This window comes from Pseudophryne corroboree, chromosome 2 (genome assembly GCF_028390025.1).
Source record: "Pseudophryne corroboree isolate aPseCor3 chromosome 2, aPseCor3.hap2, whole genome shotgun sequence".
Lineage (NCBI taxonomy): Eukaryota > Metazoa > Chordata > Amphibia > Anura > Myobatrachidae > Pseudophryne > Pseudophryne corroboree.
The window spans coordinates 211,693,168-211,713,153 of record NC_086445.1 but is presented as its reverse complement, the minus strand read 5'-3'; the positions used below and the strand labels follow the sequence as shown (position 1 = coordinate 211,713,153).

Genomic DNA, 19,986 nt, shown 5'->3' with positions numbered 1-19,986 from the left:
CCGGAAAGCCTTTTTTTTCTTCAGGATCCGGCGTTCAACCGCCATGCCGTCAAACGCAGCCGCGGTAAGTCTTGGAGCAGACAGGGTCCTTGCTGGAGCAGGTCCCTTCTTAGAGGTAGAGGCCACGGATCCTCCGTGAGCATCTCTTGAAGTTCCGGTTACCAAGTCCTTCTTGGCCAATCCGGAGCCACGAATATAGTGCTTTCTCCTCTCCATCTTATCAATCTCAGTACTTTGGGTATGAGAGGCAGAGGAGGGAACACATACACTGACTGGTACACCCACGGTGTTACCAGAGCGTCTACAACTATTGCCTGAGGGTCTCTTGACCTGGCGCAATACCTGTCGAGTTTTTTAATCATGTGGACGACTTCTGGGTGAAGTCCCCACTCTCCCGGGTGGAGGTCGTGCTGAGGAAGTCTGCTTCCCAGTTGTCCACTCCCGGAATGAATACTGTTGACAGTGCTATCACATGATTTTCCGCCCAGCGAAGAATCCTTGCAGCTTCTGCCATTGCCCTCCTGCTTCTTGTGCCACCCTGTCTGTTTACGTGGGTGACTGCCATGATGTTGTCCGACTGGATCAACACCGGCTGACCTTGAAGCAGAGGTCTTGCTAAGCTTAGAGCATTGTAAATGTCCCTTAGCTTCAGGATATTTATGTGAAGTGATGTATCCAGGCTTGACCCTAAGCCCTGGATATTCCTTCCCTGTGTGACTGCTCCCCAGCCTCGCAGGCTGGCATCCGTGGTCACCAGGACCCAGTCCTGAATGCCGAATCTGCGGCCCTCTAGAAGATGAGCACTCTGCAACCACCACATGATGGATACCCTTGTCCTTGGTGACAGGGTTATCCGCTAATGCTTCTGAAAATGCGACCCGGACCATTTGTCCAGTAGGTTCCACTGGAAAGTTCTTGCGTGGAATCTAACGAATGGGATTGCTTCGTAGGAAGCCACCATTTTTACCCAGAACCCTTGTGCATTGATGCACCGAGACTTGGTTCGGTTTTAGGAGGTTCCTGACTAGCTCGGATAACTCCCTGGCTTTCTCTTCCGGGAGAAACACCTTTTTTCTGGACTGTGTCCAGGAACATCCCTATGAAACAGAAGACAAGTCGTCGGAACCAGCTGCGATTTTGGAATATTGAGAATCCAATCGTGCTGCCGCAACACTACCTGAGATAGTGCTACACCGACTTCCAACTGTTCCCTGGATCTTACCCTTATCAGGGAATCGTCCAAGTAAGGGATAACTAAAATTCCCTTCCTTCGAAGGGATATCATTTCGGCCATTACCTTGGTAAAGACCCGGGGTGCCGTGGACCATCCCTACGGCAGCGTCTGAACTGATAGTGACAGTTCTGTACCATAACCTGAGGTACCCTTGGTGAGAAGGGTAAACTTTGACATGAAGGTAAGCATCCTTGATGTCCCAAGACATCATGTAGTCCCCTTCTTCCAGGTTCGCAATCACTGCTCTGAGTGACTCAATCTTGAATTTGAACCTCTGTATGTAAGTGTTCAAAGATTTTAGATTTAGAATCGGTTTCACCGGGCCGTCTGGCTTCGGTACCACAATAGTGTGGAATAATACCCCGTTCCCTGGTGCAGGAGGGGTACCTTGATTATCACCTGCTGGGTGAATGGCTTCCAAAACTGCCTCCCTGTCAGAGGGAGACGTCGGTAAAGCCGACTTTTGGAAACGGCGAGGGGGAGACGTCTCGAATTTCAATATGTACCCTTGAGATATTACCTGAAGGATCCAGGGGTCTACTTGCGAGTGAGCCCACTGCGCACTGAAATTCACTGAGAACGGGCCCCCACCGTGCCTGAGTTTGTAAGGCCCTAGCGTCATACTGAGGGCTTTTGCAGAGGCGGGAAAGGATTTCTGTTCCTGGGAACTGGGTAATCTCTTCAGCCTTTTTCCTCTCCCTCTGTCACGAGCAGAAAAGAGGAACCTTTTGTCCGCTTGCCAACAAAGGACTGCGCCTGATAATACGGCGTCTTATTTTGAGAGGCGACCTGGGGTACAAACGTGGATTTCCCAGTTGTTGCCGTGGCCACCAGGTCTAAAAGACCGACCCCAAATGTCCCCTTTTAAAGGCAATACTTCCAAATGCCGTTTGGAATCCGCATCACCTGACCATTTTACTGGTAGAATTGGACAACGCACTTATACTTGATGCCAGTCGGCAAATATTCCGCTGTGCATCATGCATATATAGAAATGCATCTTTTAAATGCTCTATAGGCAATAATATACTATCCTTATCTAGGATATCAATATTTCCAGTCAGGGAATCCGACCATGCCAACCCAGCACTGCACCTCCAGGCTGAGGCGATTGCTGGTCGCAGTATAACACCAGTATGTGTGTGAATACATTTTAGGATACCCTCCTGCTTTCTATCAGCAGGATCCTTAAGGGCGGCCATCTCATGAGAAGGTAGAGCCCTTGTTCTTACAAGCGTGTGAGCGCCTTATCCCCCCTAGGGGGTGTTTCCCAACGCACCCTAACCTCTGGCGGGAAAGGGTATACAGCCAATACTTTTTAAGAAATTATCAATTGTTATCGGGGGGAAACCCACGTATCATCACACACCTCATTTTATTTTTCAGATTCAGGAAAACTACAGGTAGTTTTTCCCTCACCGAACATAATACCCCTTTTTGGTGGTACTCGTATGATCAGAAATGTATAAAACATTTTCCATTGTCTCAATCATGTAACGTGTGGCCCTACTGGAAATCACGGTTGTCTCTTCACCGTCGACACAGGAGTCAGTATCCTTGTCGGCGTCTGTATCTGCCATCTGAGGTAACGGGCGCTTTAGAGCCCCTGACGGCCTATGAGACGTCTGGACAGGCACAAGCTGAGTAGCCGGCTGTCTCATGTCAACCACTGTTTTTTTTTTTTTATATAGAGCTGACACTGTCACGTAATTTTCAACAGTACATCCACTCAGGTGTCAACCCCCTAGGTGGTGACATCACTGTTACAGACACTCTGCTCCGTCTCCACATCATTTCTCCTCATACATGTCGACACAAACGTACCGACACACAGCACACACACAGGGAATGCTCTGATAGAGGACAGGACCCCACTAGCCCTTTGGGGAGACAGAGGGAGAGTATGCCAGCACACACCAGAGCGCTATATATATATATATATATATATATAGGGATAACCTTATATAAGTGTTTTTCCCCTTATAGCTGCTGTATGTTTTAATACTGCGCCTAATTAGTGCCCCCCTCTCTTTTTTTAACCCTTTCTGTAGTGCAGGGAAGAGCCAGGGAGCTTCCCTCCAACTGAGCTGTGAGGGAAAACGGCGCCAGTGTGCTGAGGAGATAAGGCCGCCGAAAAGGGGGCGGAGCCTATCACCCGTTTTTCTGTATATTCTGGCAGGGGTTAAATGCATCCATATAGCCCAGGAGCTATATGTGATGCATTTTTTGCCATGTAAGGTATTTTTATCGTGTTTTATTGCGTCTCAGGGCGCCCCCCCCCCCAGCGCCCTGCACCCTCAGTGACCGGAGTATGAAGTGTGCTGAGAGCAATGGCGCACAGCTGCAGTGCTGTGCGCTACCTTATTGAAGACAGGAACGTCTTCTGCCGCCGATTTTTCTCTAACGTCCTAGTGGATGCTGGGAACTCCGTAAGGACCATGGGGAATAGCGGGCTCCGAAGGAGGCTGGGCACTCTAGAAAGATCTTAGACTACCTGGTGTGCACTGGCTCCTCCCACTATGACCCTCCTCCAAGCCTCAGTTAGATTTCGTGCCCGGCCGAGGTTGGATGCACACTAGGGGCTCTCCTGAGCTCTTAGAAAGTTATAGTCTTAGAATTTGTTATTTTCAGTGAGACCTGCTGGCAACAGGCTCACTGCAGCGAGGGACTAAGGGGAGAAGAAGCGAACTCGCCTGCTTGCAGCCGGATTGGGCTTCTTAGGCTACTGGACACCATTAGCTCCAGAGGGATCGACCGCAGGCCCAGCCTTGATGTTCGGTCCCGGAGCCGCGCCGCCGTCCCCCTTACAAAGCCAGAAGCAAGAAGATGGTCCGGAAAATCGGCGGCATGAAGACTCTGTCTTCACCAAGGTAGCGCACAGCACTGCAGCTGTGCGCCATTGCTCCTCTCACACACTTCACACTCCGGTCACTGAGGGTGCAGGGCGCTGGGGGGGGGCGCCCTGAGGCAGCAATAAAAACATCTTGGCTGGCTAAAATACCTCAATATATGGCCCCAGGGGCTATATATGAGGTAAATACCCCTGCCAGAATTCCATAAAAAACGGGAGAATAGGCCGCGAAAAAGGGGCGGAGCCTATCTCCTCAGCACACTGGCGCCATTTTTCCCTCACAGCTCGGCTGGAAGGAAGCTCCCTGGCTCTTCCCTGCAATTCTACAGTACAGTAAGAGGGAAAAGAGAGGGGGGGGCATTAAAATTGGCACTGTATACAGTATATTATATAAAAAGCAGCTATTAGGGACATAACTCAGTTAGTCCCTGTATATATATATATAGCGCTCTGGTGTGTGCTGGCATACTCTTACTCTGTCCCCCCAAAGGGCTTTTGTGGGTCCTGTCCTCGTTTAGAGCATTCCCTGTGTGTCTGCGGTGTGTCGGTACGGCTGTGTCGACATGTTGAATGAGGAGGCTTATATGGTGACAGAACAGAGGCCGATATATGTGATGTCGCCCCCTGTGGGGCCGACACCAGAGTGGATGGATAGGTGAAAGGTATTAACCGACAGTGTCAACTCCTTATATAAAAGGGTGGATGACGTAACAGCTGTGGGACAGCCGGCTTCGCAGCCCGCGCCTGCCCAGGCGTCTCAAAGGCCATCAGGGGCTCAAAAACGCCGGCTCTCTCAGATGGCAGACACAGATGTCGACACGGAGTCTGACTCCAGTGTCGACAAGGTGGAGACATATACACAATCCACTAGGCACATCCGTGACGTGATCCCGGCAATAAAAAATGTGTTATACATTTCTGACTTTAACCCAAGCACCTCTAAAAATGGGTTTTAGGTTTGGGGAGAAAAAACAGGCAGTGTTTTGTTCCCCCATCAGATGAATAAATGAAGTGTGTGAAAGCGTGGGTTCCCCCGTTAAGAAACTGGTAATTTATAAAAAGTTACTGATGGCGTACCCTTTCCCGCCAGGTGGATAAGTTACGCTGGGAGATATCCCCTAGGGTGGATAAGGCGCTCACACGTTTGTCAAAAAAGGTGGCACTGCCGTCTTAGGATACGGCCACTTTAATAGGTGCCTGTTGATAAAAAACAGGAGGCTATCCTGAAGTCTGTATTTACACACTCAGGTACTAGACTGAGACCTGCAGATAGTGCTGCTGCAGCGTGGTCGGTGACCCTGTCAAACAGGGATACTAGTTGGCAAACATAAAAACATATTAAAGACGTCGTCTTATATATGGGGGATGCACAGAGGGATATTTTGCCGGCTGGCATCCAAAATAAATGTAATGTCCATTCTGTCAGGAGGGTATTAGAGACCTGACACTGGACAGGTGATGCTGACTTAAAAAGCGCATAGAGAGCCTTATAAGGGTGAGGAATTATTTGGGGATGGTCTCTGGGACCTCGTATCCACAGCAACTGCTGGGAAGAAATAATTTTACCTCAGGTTTCCTCACAGACAAAGGTACAGTCCTTTCGGCTTCAGAAAAGCAAGCGGGTCAAATGGCGCTTCCTTTCTGTACAGATACAAGGGGAAAAAAGCTGCACCAGTCAGCCTGTTCCCAGAATCAAGATTCTTCCCCCGCCTCCTGTGAGGCCACACCATGACGCGGGTGCTCCACAGGTGTAGCTAGGTACGGTGGGGGGCCGTCTAAAAAATTTTCAGCAATTAGTGGGCTCACTCACAGGTGGATCCCTGTTTCTTTCAAGTAGTATTTCAGGGGTACAAGCTGGAATTCGAGATGTCTCCCCCCAGCCGTTTCCTAAAATATGCTTTGCTGACAACTCCCTCAGGCAGGGAGGCTGTGCTAGAGGCAATTAATAAGCGGTATTCCCAGCAGGTAATACTCAAGGTGCCCCTACTTCAACAAGGACGGGGTTACTATTCCACACGGGTTGGGGTACCGAAACCGCATGGTTCGGTGTGACCCATTTTATATTTAAAATCCTTGAACACAAAAATTCAAGTTCAAGATGGAATCGCTCAGGGCGGTTATTCCAAGCCTGGACGAGGGGGATTACATGGTATCCTGGGACATCAAGGATGCTTACCTGCATGTCCCCATTTACCATCCTCGCCAGGAGTATCTCAGATTTGTGGTACAGGATTACCATTACCAAGTCCAGACACTGCCGTTTGGACTGTACATGGCACCGAGGGTGTTTTATCAAGGTAATGGCCGAGATGTTGATACTCCTTCAAAAAAAGGGAGTTGTAATTATCCCGTACTTGGACAATTTCGTTATAAGGGCGAGGTCCAAGGAGCAGTTGGTAGTCGGGGTAGCACTATTTTGGAAAGTGCTACAACAGCATGGTTGGATTCTAAACAGTCCAAAGTCACAGCTGGTTCCTATGACACGTCTACTGTTCCTGGGGATGGTTCTGGACATAAACCAGAAATAGTGTTTCTCCCGGAGGAGAAAGCCAAGGAGTTGTCATCTCTAGTCAGAGACCTCCTGAAGCCAAAATAGGTAGCAGTGCATCATTGCACGCGAGTCCTGGGAAAAATGGTAGCTTCCTACGAAGCAATCCCATTAGGCAGGTTCCATACAAGAACTTTTCAGAGGGACCTGTTGGACAAGTGGTCCGGATCGCATCTTCCGATGCATAGGCTGATAACCCTGTCTCCAAGGACCAGGGTATCTCTACTGTGGTGGCTGCAGAGTGCCCATCTTCAAGAGGGCCGCAGTTTCGGCATACAGGACTAGGTCCTAGTGACCATGGATTCCAGCCTTTGAGGCTGGGAGGCAGTCACACAGGGAAGAAATTTCCAGGGACTTTGGTCAAGTCAGGTTATTTCCCTACACATAAATATTCTGGACCTGAGGGCCATTTACAATGCCCTGAGGCCGGCAAGGCCTCTGCTTCAAAACCAGCCGGTACTGATCCAATCAGACAACATCACGGCAGTCGCCCATGTAAACCAACAGGGCGGCACAAGAAGCAGGATGGCGATGGCAGAAGCCACAAGGATTCTCCGATAGGCGGAAAAATAAGAATTTACTTACCGATAATTCTATTTCTCGTAGTCCGTAGTGGATGCTGGGAACTCCGTAAGGACCATGGGGAATAGCGGCTCCGCAGGAGACAGGGCACATCTAAAGAAAGCTTTAGGATCACCTGGTGTGCACTGGCTCCTCCCCCTATGACCCTCCTCCAAGCCTCAGTTAGGATACTGTGCCCGGACGAGCGTACACAATAAGGAAGGATTTTGAATCCCGGGTAAGACTCATACCAGCCACACCAATCACACTGTACAACTTGTGATCTGAACCCAGTTAACAGCATGATAATAGAGAAGCCTCTCGAAAAGATGGCTCACTACAACAATAACCCAAATTTTTTGGTAACAATAATTATGTACCAGTATTGCTGACAATCCGCACTTGGGATGGGCGCCCAGCATCCACTACGGACTACGAGAAATAGAATTATCGGTAAGTAAATTCTTATTTTCTCTGACGTCCTAGTGGATGCTGGGAACTCCGTAAGGACCATGGGGATTATACCAAAGCTCCCAAACGGGCGGGAGAGTGCGGATGACTCTGCAGCCCCCAATGAGAGAACTCCCGGTCCTCCTCAGCCAGGGTATCAAATTTGTAGAATTTTACAAACGTATTTGCTCCTGACCAAGTAACTGCTCGGCAAAGTTGTAAAGCCGAGACCCCTCGGGCAGCTGCCCAAGATGAGCCCACCTTCCTTGTGGAGTGGGCATTTACAGATTTTTGGCTGTGGCAGGCCTGCCACAGAATGTGCAAGCTGAATTGTACTACAAATCCAACGAGCAATAGTCTGCTTAGAAGCAGGAGCACCCAGCTAGTTGGGTGCATAGAGGATAAACAGCGAGTCAGATTTCCTGACTCCAGCCGTCCTGGAAACATATATTTTCCGGGTCCTGACAACGTCTAGCAACTTGGAGTCCTCCAAGTCCCTAGTAGCCGCAGGCACCACAATAGGTTTGGTTCAGGTGAACGCTGAAACCACCTTAGGGAGAAACTGAGGACGAGTCCTCAATTCCGCCCTGTCCGAATGGAAAATCAGATAAGGGCTTTTACAGGATAAAGCCACCAATTCTGACACGCGCCTGGCCCAGGCCAGAGCCAACAGCATGACCACTTTTTCTGTGAGATATTTTAACTCCACAGATTTAAGTGTGTCAAACCAATGTGACTTTTGGAACCCAAAAACCACCTGGAGATCCCAAAAGTGCCACTAAAGGCACAAAAGGAGGCTGTATATGCAGTACCCCTTTAACAAATGTCTGAACTTCAGGGACTGAAGCTAGTTCTTTTTTGGAAGAAAATTGACAGAGCCGAAATTTGAACCTTAATGGACCCCAATTTCAGGCCCATAGATACTCCTGTTTGCAGGAAATGTAGGAATCGACCCAGTTGAATTTTCTCCGTCGAGCCTTACTGGCCTCGCACCACGCAACATATTTTCGCCAAATGCGGTGATAATGTTTTGCGGTTACATCCTTCCTGGCTTTGATCAGGATAGGGATGACTTCATCCGGAATGCCTTTTTCCTTCAGGATCCGGCGTTCAACCGCCATGCCGTCAACGCAGCCGCGGTAAGTCTTGGAACAGACAAGGTCCTTGCTGGAGCAGGTCCCTTCTTAGAGGTAGAGGCTACGGATCCTCCGTGAGCATCTCTTGAAGTTCCGGTTACCAATTCCTTCTTGGCCAATCCGGAGCCACTAATATAGTGCTTACTCCTCTCCATCTTATCAATCTCAGTACCTTGGGTATGAGAGGCAGAGGAGGGAACCCATACACTGATTGGTACACCCACGGTGTTACCAGAGCATCTACAGCTATTGCCTGAGGGTCCCTTGACGTGGCGCAATACCTGTCGAGTTTTTCCCAACGGTTTATAATCATGTGGAAGACTTCTGGGTGAAGTCCTTACTCTCCCGGGTGGAGGTCGTGCTGAGGAAAACTGCTTCCCAGTTGTCCACTCCCGGAATGAAAACTGCTGACAGTGCTATCACATGGTTTTTCGCCCCGCGAAGAATCCTTGCAGCTTCTGCCATTGCCCTCCTGCTTCTTGTGGCACCCTGTCTGTTTACGTGGGTGACTGCCGTAATGTTGTCCGACTGGATCAACACCGGCTGACCTTGAAGCAGAGGTCTTGCTAAGCTTAGAGCATTGTAAATGGCCCTTAGCTTCAGGACATTTATGTGAAGTGATGTCTCCAGGCTTGACCATAAGCCCTGGATATTCCTTCCCTGTGTGACTGCTCCCCAGCCTCGCAGGCTGGCATCCGTGGCCACCAGGACCCAGTCCCGCATGCCGAATCTGCGGCCCTCTAGAAGATGAGCACTCTGTCACCACCACAGGAGGGATACCCTTGTCCCTGGTGACAGGGTTATCCGCTGAAGCATCTGAAGATGCGACCCGGACCATTTGTCCAGTAGGTTCCACTGGAAAGTCTTGCGTGGAATCTGCCGAATGGGATTGCTTCGTAGGAAGCCACCATTTTTACCCAGAACCCTTGTGCATTGATGCACTGAGACTTGGTTCGGTTTTAGGAGGTTCCTGACTAGCTCGGATAACTCCCTGGCTTTCTCCTCCGGGAGAAACACCTTCTTTCTGGACTGTGTCCAGGATCATCCCTAGGAACAGAAGACAAGTCGTCGGAACCAGCTGCGATTTTGGAATATTGAGAATCCAATCGTGCTGCCGCAACACTACCTGAGGTAGTGCTACACCGATCTCCAACTGTTCCCTGGATCTCACCCTTATCAGGGAATCGTCCAAGTAAAGGATAACTAAAATTCCCTTCCTTCGAAGGAATATCATCATTACGGTCATTACTTCAGTAAAGACCCGGGGTGCCGTGGACCATCCCTACGGCAGCGTCTGAACTGATAGTGACAGTTCTGTACCATAACCTGAGATACCCTTGGTGAGAAGGGTAAATTTTGACATGAAGGTAAGCATCCTTGATGTCCCGAGACATCATGTAGTCCCCTTCTTCCAGGTTTGCAATCACTGCTCTGAGTGACTCAATTTTGAATTTGAACCTCTGTATGTAAGTGTTCAAAGATTTTAGATTTTAAAATCGGTCTCACCGAGCCGTCTGGCTTCAGTACCACAATAGTGTGGAATAATACCCCGTTCCCTGTTGCAGGAGGGGTACCTTAATTATCACCTGCTGGGAATACAGCTTGTGAATGGCTTCCAAAACTGCCTCCCTGTCAGCGGGAGACGTCGGTAAAACAGACTTTTGGAAACGGCGAGGGGAATACGTCTCGAATTCCAATTTGTACCCCTGAAATATAACCTGAAGGATCCAGGGGTCTACTTGCGAGTGAGCCCACTGCGCACTGAAATTCATTGAGAACGGGCCCCCACCGTGCCTGAACTTGTAAAGCCCTAGCGTCATACTGAGGGCTTGGCAGAGGCGGAAAAGGGTTTCTGTTCCTGGGAACTGGCTGATCTCTGCAGCCATTTTCCTCTCCCTCTGTCACGAGCAGAAAAGAGGAACCCTTTTGTCCGCTTGCCAACCAGGACTGCGCCTGATAATACGGCGTCTTATTTTGAGAGGCGACCTGGGGTACATCCTTTTTTTTTTTTTTTTAAGGCAATACTTCCAAATGCCGTTTGGAATCCGCATCACCTGACCACTTTACTGGTATAATTGGACAACGCACTTATACTTGATGCCAGTCGGCAAATATTCCGCTGTGCATCATGCATATATAGAAATGCATCTTTTAATTGCTCTATAGGCAATAATATACTGTCCTTATCTAGGATATCAAATTTCCAGTCAGGGAATCCGACCACGCCAACCCAGCACTGCACATCCAGGCTGAGGCGATTGCTGGTCGCAGTATAACACCAGTATGTGTGTAAATACATTTTAGGATACCCTCCTGCTTTCTATCAGCAGGATCCCTAAGGGCGGCCATCTCCAGAGAGGGTAGAGCCCTTGTTCTTACAAGCGTGTGAGCGCCTTATCCCCCCCTAGGGGGTGTTTCCCAACGCACCCTAACCTCTGGCGGGAAAAGGTATACTGCCAATAACTTTTTAGAAATTATCAATTGTTATCGGGGGGAAACCCACGCATCATCACACACCTCATTTTATTTCTCAGATTCAGGAAAACTACAGGAAGTTTTTCCTCACCAACATAATACCCCTTTTTTTGGTGGTATTTATATTATCAGAAGAGTGTAAACTTTTTCCATTGCCTCAATCATGCAATGTGTGGCCCTATTGGAAATCACGGTTGTCTCTTCACCGTCGACACAGGAGTCAGTATCCGTGTCGGCGTCTGTATCTGAGGTAACGGGCGCTTTAGAGCCCCTGTATGAGACGTCTGGACATGCACAAGCTGAGTAGCCGGCTGTCTCATGTCAACCACTGTCTTTTATACAAAGCTGACACTGTCACGCAATTTCAACAGTACATCCACTCAGGTGTCGACCCCCCAGGGGGTGACAACACTATTACAGACACTCTACTCCGTCTCCTCATCATTTTTCTCCTCATACATGTCGACACAAACGTACCGACACACAGCACACACACAGGGAATGCTCTGATAGAGGACAGGACCCCACTAGCCCTTTGGGGAGACAGAGGGAGAGTTTGCCAGCACACACCAGAGCGCTATATATATACAGGGATAACCTTATATAAGTGTTTTTCCCTTTATAGCTGCTGTATTGTTTATACTGCGCCTAATTTGTGCCCCCCTCTCTTTTTTAACCCCTTTCTGTAGTGTAGTGACTGCAGGGGAGAGCCAGGGAGCTTCCCTCCAACTGAGCTGTGAGGGAAAATGGCGCCAGTGTGCTGAGGAGATAGGCTCCGCCCCTTTCTCGGCGTCCTTATCATCCGTTTTCTTGTATGTTTTGGCAGGGGTTAAATGCATCCATATAGCCCAGGAGTTATATGTGATGCATTTATTTTAGCCATAAAAGGTTTTCTATCGATTTATTGCGTCTCAGGGCGCTGCCCCCCCAGCGCCCTGCACCCTCAGTGACCAGAGTGTGAAGTGTGCTGAGAGCAATGGCGCACAGCTGCGGTGCTGTGCGCCTACCTTTATCTGAAGACAGGAAAGTCTTCTGCCGCCGATTTTTCCGGACCTCTTCGCTCTTCTGGCTCTGTAAGGGGGCCGGCGGCGCGGCTCCGGTGACCCATCCAGGCTGAACCTGTGATCGTCCCTCTGGAGCTAATGTCCAGTAGCCTAAGAAGCCCAATCCACTCTGCACGCAGGTGAGTTCGCTTCTTCTCCCCTTAGTCCCTCGATGCAGTGAGCCTGTTGCCAGCAGGTCTCACTGAAAATAATAAACCTAAACTAAAACTTTCACAAAGAGCTCAGGAGAGCCCCTAGTGTGCACCCTTCTCGTCGGGCACAGAAAATCTAACTGAGGCTTGGAGGAGGGTCATAGGGGGAGGAGCCAGTGCACACCAGGTGATCCTAAAGCTTTCTTTAGATGTGCCCTGTCTCCTGCGGAGCCGCTATTCCCCATGGTCCTTACGGAGTTCCCAGCATCCACTAGGACGTCAGAGAAATCATGTGTTAGCACTGTCAGCAGTGCTCATTCCCGGAGTGGACAACTGGGAAGCAGATCTTCTCAACAGACACGACCTCCACCCGGGAGAATGGGGACTTCCTCCAGAAGTCTTCCAATAGGATTGTACACCATTGGGAAAGGCCACAGGTGGACATGATGGCGTCCCGCCTCAACAAAAAGCTATAAAAGATATTGCACCGGGTCAAGGGACCCTCAGGCGATAGCTATGGACGCTCTGGTAACACCGTGGGTGTACCAGTCGGTTTATGTGTTCTCCCCTCTGCCTCTCATACCAAAGGTACTGAGAATAATAAGAAGGCGAGGAGTAAGAACGATACTCGTGGATGGCCAAGAAGAGCTTGGTACCCAGAACTTCAAGAATTTATATCAGAGGACCCATGGCCTCTGCCACTCAGACAGGACCTGCGGCAGCAGGGGCCCTGTCTGTTCCAAGACTTACCGCGGCTGCGTTTGTCGGCATGGCGGTTGAACGCCGGATCCTGAAGGAAAAGGGCATTCCGGAGGAAGTCATTCCTACGCTTACTAAAGCCAGGAAAGAGGTTACAGCAACTCATTATCACCGCATATGGCGAAAATATGTTGCATGGTGTGAGGCCGAAAGGGCCCCAACAGAGGAATTTCAACTAGGTCGATTTCTGCATTTCCTGCAAGCAGGAGTGACTATGGGCCTTAAATTGGGTTCCATTAAGGTACAGATCTCGGCTCTGTCGATTTTCTTTAAAAAAGAACTAGCTTCAGTACCTGAAGTTCAGACATTTATAAAAGGAGTGCTGCAGAGTCAGCCCCCGTTTGTGCCTCCTGTGGCACCTTGGGATCTCAACGTGGTGTTGAGTTTCTTAAAATCACATTGGTTTGAACCACTAAAAACCGTGGATCTGAAATATCTCACGTGGAAGGTGGTTATGTTATTGGCCTTGGCTTCTGCCAGGCGAGTATCAAAGTTGGCGGCTTTGTCTTGTAAAAGCCCTTATTTGATTTTCCATATGGATAGGGCAGAATTGAGGACTCGTCCCCAGTTTCTCCCAAAGGTGGTGTCAGCGTTTCACCTGAACCAGCCTATTGTGGTGCCTAGGCTACTAGGGACTTGGAGGACTCCAAGTTGCTAGACGTTGTCAGGGCACTGAAAATATATGTTTCCAGAACGGCTAGAGTCAGAAAATCTGACTCGCTGTTTATCCTATATGCACCTAACAAGCTGGGTGCTCCTGCTTCTAAGCAGACTATTGCTCGTTGGATTTGTAGTACAATTCAGCTTGCACATACTGTGGCAGGCCTGCCACAGCCAAAATCTGTCAATGCCCATTCCACAAGGAAGGTGGGCTCATCTTGGGCGGCTGCCCGAGGGGTCTCGGCTTTACAACTTTGCCGAGCAGCTACTTGGTCAGGGGCAAACACGTTTGCAAAATTCTACAAATTTGATACCCTGGCTGAGGAGGACCTGGAGTTCTCTCATTCAGTGCTGCAGAGTCATCCGCACTCTCCCGCCCGTTTGGGAGCTTTGGTATAATCACCATGGTCCTTACGGAGTTCCCAGCATCCACTAGGACGTTAGAGAAAATAAGAATTTACTCACCGGTAATTCTATTTCTCGTAGTCCGTAGTGGATGCTGGGCGCCCATCCCAAGTGCGGTTTATCTGCAATACTTGTACATAGTTATTGTTAACTAAATCGGGTTATTGTTGAGCCATCTGTTGAGAAGCTCTATTGTTTCATACTGTTAACTGTGTTTCATATCACGAGTTGTACGGTGTGATTGGTGTGGCTGGTATGAGTCTTACCCGGGATTCAAAATCCTTCCTTATTGTGTACGCTCGTCCGGGCACAGTACCTAACTGAGGCTTGGAGGAGGGTCATAGTGGGAGGAGCCAGTGCACACCAGGTAGTCTAAGATCTTTCTAGAGTGCCCAGCCTCCTTCGGAGCCCGCTATTCCCCATGGTCCTTACGGAGTTCCCAGCATCCACTACGGACTACGAGAAATAGAATTACCGGTGAGTAAATTCTTATTTTCCGGACCTCTTCGCTCTTCTGGCTCTGTAAGGGGGCCGGCGGCGCGGCTCCGGGACCCATCCAGGCTGAACCTGTGATCGTCCCTCTGGAGCTAATGTCCAGTAGCCAAGAAGCCCAATCCACTCTGCACGCAGGTGAGTTCGCTTCTTCTCCCCTTAGTCCCTCGATGCAGTGAGCCTGTTGCCAGCAGGTCTCACTGAAAATAACAAAGCTAAACTAAAACTTTCACTAAGAAGCTCAGGAGAGCCCCTAGTGTGCACCCTTCTCGTCGGGCACAGAAATCTAACTGAGGCTTGGAGGGGGGTCATGGGGGGAGGAGCCAGTGCACACCAGTTAATCCTAAAGCTTTCTTTAGATGTGCCCAGTCTCCTGCGGAGCCGCTGTTCCCCATGGTCCTTACGGAGTCCCCAGCATCCACTTAGGACGTTAGAGAAAAACAAACAAACAAACTAGATTGTAATTATGAGGATGGAGCAACAATACAGACCAAAATAAAAAGGTGAATTGCCAAGATATTCTACAGACTGATGTATTTTGGTTTCTGCCTATGAAAGCAGAAGTCCATGCAAAGTTAAGCGAATCATAAAAGAAATCTCTTCCCGGCAAGAGGCAAGTGTTGAACCCCACCCCCACGGGTTCAATCGAGTCACGTGAGTGCCATTGAAAACTGTACCGAGGCTCTGCTGGATATATACCTCACATACAGATTTCTGCTGACAGAAAATGGATGTGCAAGCAGAATCAGCCTACAATAATAGCCAGAGAGGCATGCAACGTAAGCTGCCTCTAAGTGGCAGATTCAATTAGCCGCTATTCAACTATTGTCACTACCAAGAGCGGTAAACCCCAGGATAACAGGGCCATAAAAACTACAGACTGTTCATATGTTTCTAGTATTTAAAAATAAACACATAAATATTACATACTACATCACCAGTCCCAATAAATGAAATCAACAATGTAACTGAGAAAGCAGAGACAACTTACCCTTCCCCAATTGTAAAACTATTGTGTGAGCTGTTAAATCCAGGAGAGGGCGCATTTGGAACATATGTGATCTCTGGCCACGGTGAGCACTGTGAATGACAAAGGTCACACCCATTACGTTACACTAGTAGACCATGCTTGCTTGTAATGTTATATAATCCTGAACAAATGTCCAGAAATTTATTACCTAGTGGTTAACAAATCAACTGAGACACGGGATAGTTTTTACTGCGTTTTGTTTTTAGAAAAAAAATCTGTAGCAAGTTTTTAGACCTTTTGAAATCATAAATATTACCAGCATTAGCTGCAGTAACTTGTTTTAAATGCATGTCTCATTTTAGATGTAGGGAGTTGCTTGTTAAAAAAATGCATTTTGTTTGCAGGACAGACAGACAATACAGAAGAGGTCAATTGAAAAAATCAACGTAACAATGTGATACAAATAGGTATCAGACATAAGTGCTGCCTCTTTTTCTGTGCGATTTAACTCAACGTTTAACATCCCGAGAATAGCAGGAATCGCTTGACCACTGATGAAGACATGCAAAAACATATTGATAGCAGTGTAGCCAGAGGTAAGAGAGGAAAGGGGGGGGGGGGGGGAGGGGGGGGTGCTTGGCCAGGTCCTTTGGGGAGGTTATTAGATAAATATTGAATATTAGTAAATATAGCCCTTAGTACCAGTGCCCACTAATGTCAGTGAATTCACAGGTAGTCAGGGCCCTATCTGTCAATCGTCTATGTATCAGAGTGAATATGTTGAAATTGTAAGTATTGGTGTGGGATGGATAATTTTTCCTGCCCGTCTGTAAAGGAGGGAAGCATAGGATTTTAATTACCTACTGGTAAATACTTTTCTCTGACGTCCTAGTGGATGCTGGGAACTCCGTAAGGACCATGGGGAATAGCGGCTCCGCAGGAGACTGGGCACAAAAGTAAAGCTTTAGGACTACCTGGTGTGCACTGGCTCCTCCCCCTATGACCCTCCTCCAAGCCTCAGTTAGATTTTTGTGCCCGACCGAGAAGGGTGCACACTAGGGGCTCTCCTAAGCTCTTAGTGAAAGTTTAGTTTTAGGTTTTTTATTTTCAGTGAGACCTGCTGGCAACAGGCTCACTGCATCGAGGGACTAAGGGGAGAAGAAGCGAACTCACCTGCGTGCAGAGTGGATTGGGCTTCTTAGGCTACTGGACACCATTAGCTCCAGAGGGACCGAACACAGGCCCAGCCTCGGAGTCCGGTCCCAGAGCCGCGCCGCCGGCCCCCTTACAGAGCCAGAAGCAAGAAGAGGTCCGGAAAATCGGCGGCAGAAGACATCCTGTCTTCACCAAGGTAGCGCACAGCACTGCAGCTGTGCGCCATTGCTCCTCAGCACACTTCACACTCCGGTCACTGAGGGTGCAGGGCGCTAGGGGGGGGGCGCCCTGAGCAGCAATAGAAACACCTTGGCTGGCGAAAATACATCACATATAGCCCCCAGGGCTATATGGATGAATTTTAACCCCTGCCAGATTCCACATAAAAGCGGGAGAAAAGGCCGCCGAGAAGGGGGCGGAGCCTATCTCCTCAGCACACAGGCGCCATTTTCCCTCACAGCTCCGCTGGAAGGACGTCTCCCTGACTCTCCCCTGCAGTCCTGCACTACAGAAACAGGGTAAAAAAGAGAGGGGGGCACTAATTGGCGTAATAATTACAAATAGCAGCTATAAGGGGGAAAAACACTTATTTAAGGTTATCCCTGTATATATATAGCGCTCTGGTGTGTGCTGGCATACTCTCCCTCTGTCTCCCCAAAGGGCTAGTGGGGTCCTGTCCTCTGTCAGAGCATTCCCTGTGTGTGTGCTGTGTGTCGGTACGTTGTGTCGACATGTATGAGGAGGAAAATGATGTGGAGGCGGAGCAAGTGCCTATAATAGAGATGTCACCCCCTAGGGAGTCGACACCTGAGTGGATGATCTTATGGAAGGAATTACGTGACAGTGTCAGCTCTTTGCAAAAGACAGTTGACGACATAAGACAGCCGGCTACTCAGCTTGTGCCTGTCCAGGCGTCTCAAAAGCCATCAGGGGCTCTAAAACGCCCGTTACCTCAGATGGTAGATACAGACGTCGACACGGATACTGACTCCAGTGTCGACGGGGAAGAGACAAACGTGACTTCCAGTAGGGCCACACGTTACATGATTGAGGCAATGAAAAATGTTTTACATATTTCTGATAATACTAATACCACTAAAAAGGGTATTATGTTCGGTGAGAAAAAACTACCAGTAGTTTTTCCTGAATCTGAGGAATTAAATGAGGTGTGTGATGAAGCGTAGGTTTCCCCCGATAAAAAACTGATAATTCCTAAAAAATTATTGGCATTATATCCTTTCCCGCCAGAGATTAGGGCGCGTTGGGAAACACCCCCTAGGGTGGATAAAGCACTCACACGCTTATCAAAACAGGTGGATCTACCCTCTCCTGAGACGGCCGCCCTTAAGGATCCTGCTGATAGAAAGCAGGAAGGTATCCTAAAATGTATTTACACACATACTGGTGTTATACTGCGACCAGCAATCGCCTCAGCCTGGATGTGCAGTGCTGGTTTGGCTTGGTCGGATTCCCTGACTGAAAATATTGATACCCTAGACAGGGACAGTATATTACTGACTATAGAGCATTTAAAAGATGCATTTCTATATATGTGTGATGCACAGCGGGATATTTGCCGACTGGCATCAAGAGTAAGTGCGCTGTCCATTTCTGCCAGAAGAGGGTTATGGACGCGACAGTGGTCAGGTGATGCGGATTCCAAACGGCATATGGAAGTATTGCCTTATAAAGGGGAGGAGTTATTTGGGGTAGGTCTGTCAGATCTGGTGGCCACGGCAACAGCTGGGAAATCCACATTTTTACCCCAGGTCGCCTCTCAACATAAGAAGACGCCGTATTATCAGGCGCAGTCCTTTCGTCCCCATAAGGGCAAGCGAGCGAAAGGCTCCTCATTTCTGCCCCGGGGCAGAGGAAGGGGAAAAAGGCTGCAACAGACAGCCAATCCCCAAGAACAGAAGCCCTCTCCCGCTTCTGCCAAGTCCTCAGCATGACGCTGGGGCTTTACAAGCGGACTTAGGCACGGTGGGGGCACGTCTCAAGAATTTCAGCGCGCAGTGGGCTCACTCGCAGGTAGACCCCTGGGTCCTTCAGGTGGTATCTCAGGGGTACAAATTGGAATTCGAGACACCTCCCCCTCGCCGGTTCCTAAAGTCTGCTTTACCGACGTCTCCCTCCGACAGGGAGGCGGTATTGGAGGCCATTCACAAGCTGTATTCTCAGCAGGTGATAATCAAGGTACCCCTCCTGCAACAAGGCAAGGGGTATTATTCAACGCTATTTGTGGTACCGAAGCCGGATGGCTCGGTGAGACCTATTTTAAATCTGAAATCTTTGAACACTTACATACAAAGGTTCAAGTTCAAGATGGAGTCACTCAGAGCAGTGATCGCGAACCTGGAAGAAGGGGACTATATGGTGTCTCTGGACATCAAGGATGCTTACCTCCATGTCCCAATTTACCCTTCTCACCAAGGGTACCTCAGGTTTGTGGTACAGAACTGTCACTATCAGTTTCAGACGCTGCCGTTTGGATTGTCCACGGCACCCCGGGTCTTTACCAAGGTAATGGCCGAAATGATGATACTCCTTCGAAGAGAAGGCGTCTTAATTATCCCTTACTTGGACGATCTCCTGATAAGGGCAAGATCCAAGGAACGGTTAGTAGTCGGAGTAGCACTATCTCAAGTAGTGTTACGACAGCACGGGTGGATTCTAAATATCCCAAAATCACAGCTGATTCCGACGACACGTCTGCTGTTCCTAGGGATGATTCTGGACACAGTCCAGAAAAAGGTGTTTCTTCCGGAAGAAAAAGCCAGGGAGTTATCCGAGTTAGTCAGAAACCTCCTGAAACCAGACCGGGTCTCAGTGCATCAATGCACAAGGGTCCTGGGAAAAATGGTGGCTTCCTACGAAGCGATTCCATTCGGCAGATTCCACGCAAGAACATTTCAGTGGGATCTGCTGGACAAATGGTCCGGATCGCATCTTCACATGCATCAGCGGATAACCCTGTCCCCAAGGACAAGAGTGTCTCTCCTGTGGTGGTTGCAGAGTGCTCATCTTCTAGAGGGCCGCAGATTCGGCATTCAGGACTGGATCCTGGTGACCACGGATGCCAGCCTGAGAGGCTG

General features: G+C 49.1%; 1 protein-coding gene across 2 annotated transcripts in view; it reads right to left on the bottom strand.

Moving 5' to 3' along the window:
• Positions 1-19,986, bottom strand: part of TFCP2 (transcription factor CP2) — a 298,923-nt gene that overhangs the window by 62,824 nt on the left and 216,113 nt on the right. For both annotated transcript variants that reach the window (XM_063952290.1, XM_063952289.1), the window contains exon 8: positions 15,758-15,846. In XM_063952290.1, the coding sequence (XP_063808360.1) occupies positions 15,758-15,846 (89 nt within the window). The remainder of the gene's footprint in view (positions 1-15,757; positions 15,847-19,986) is intronic.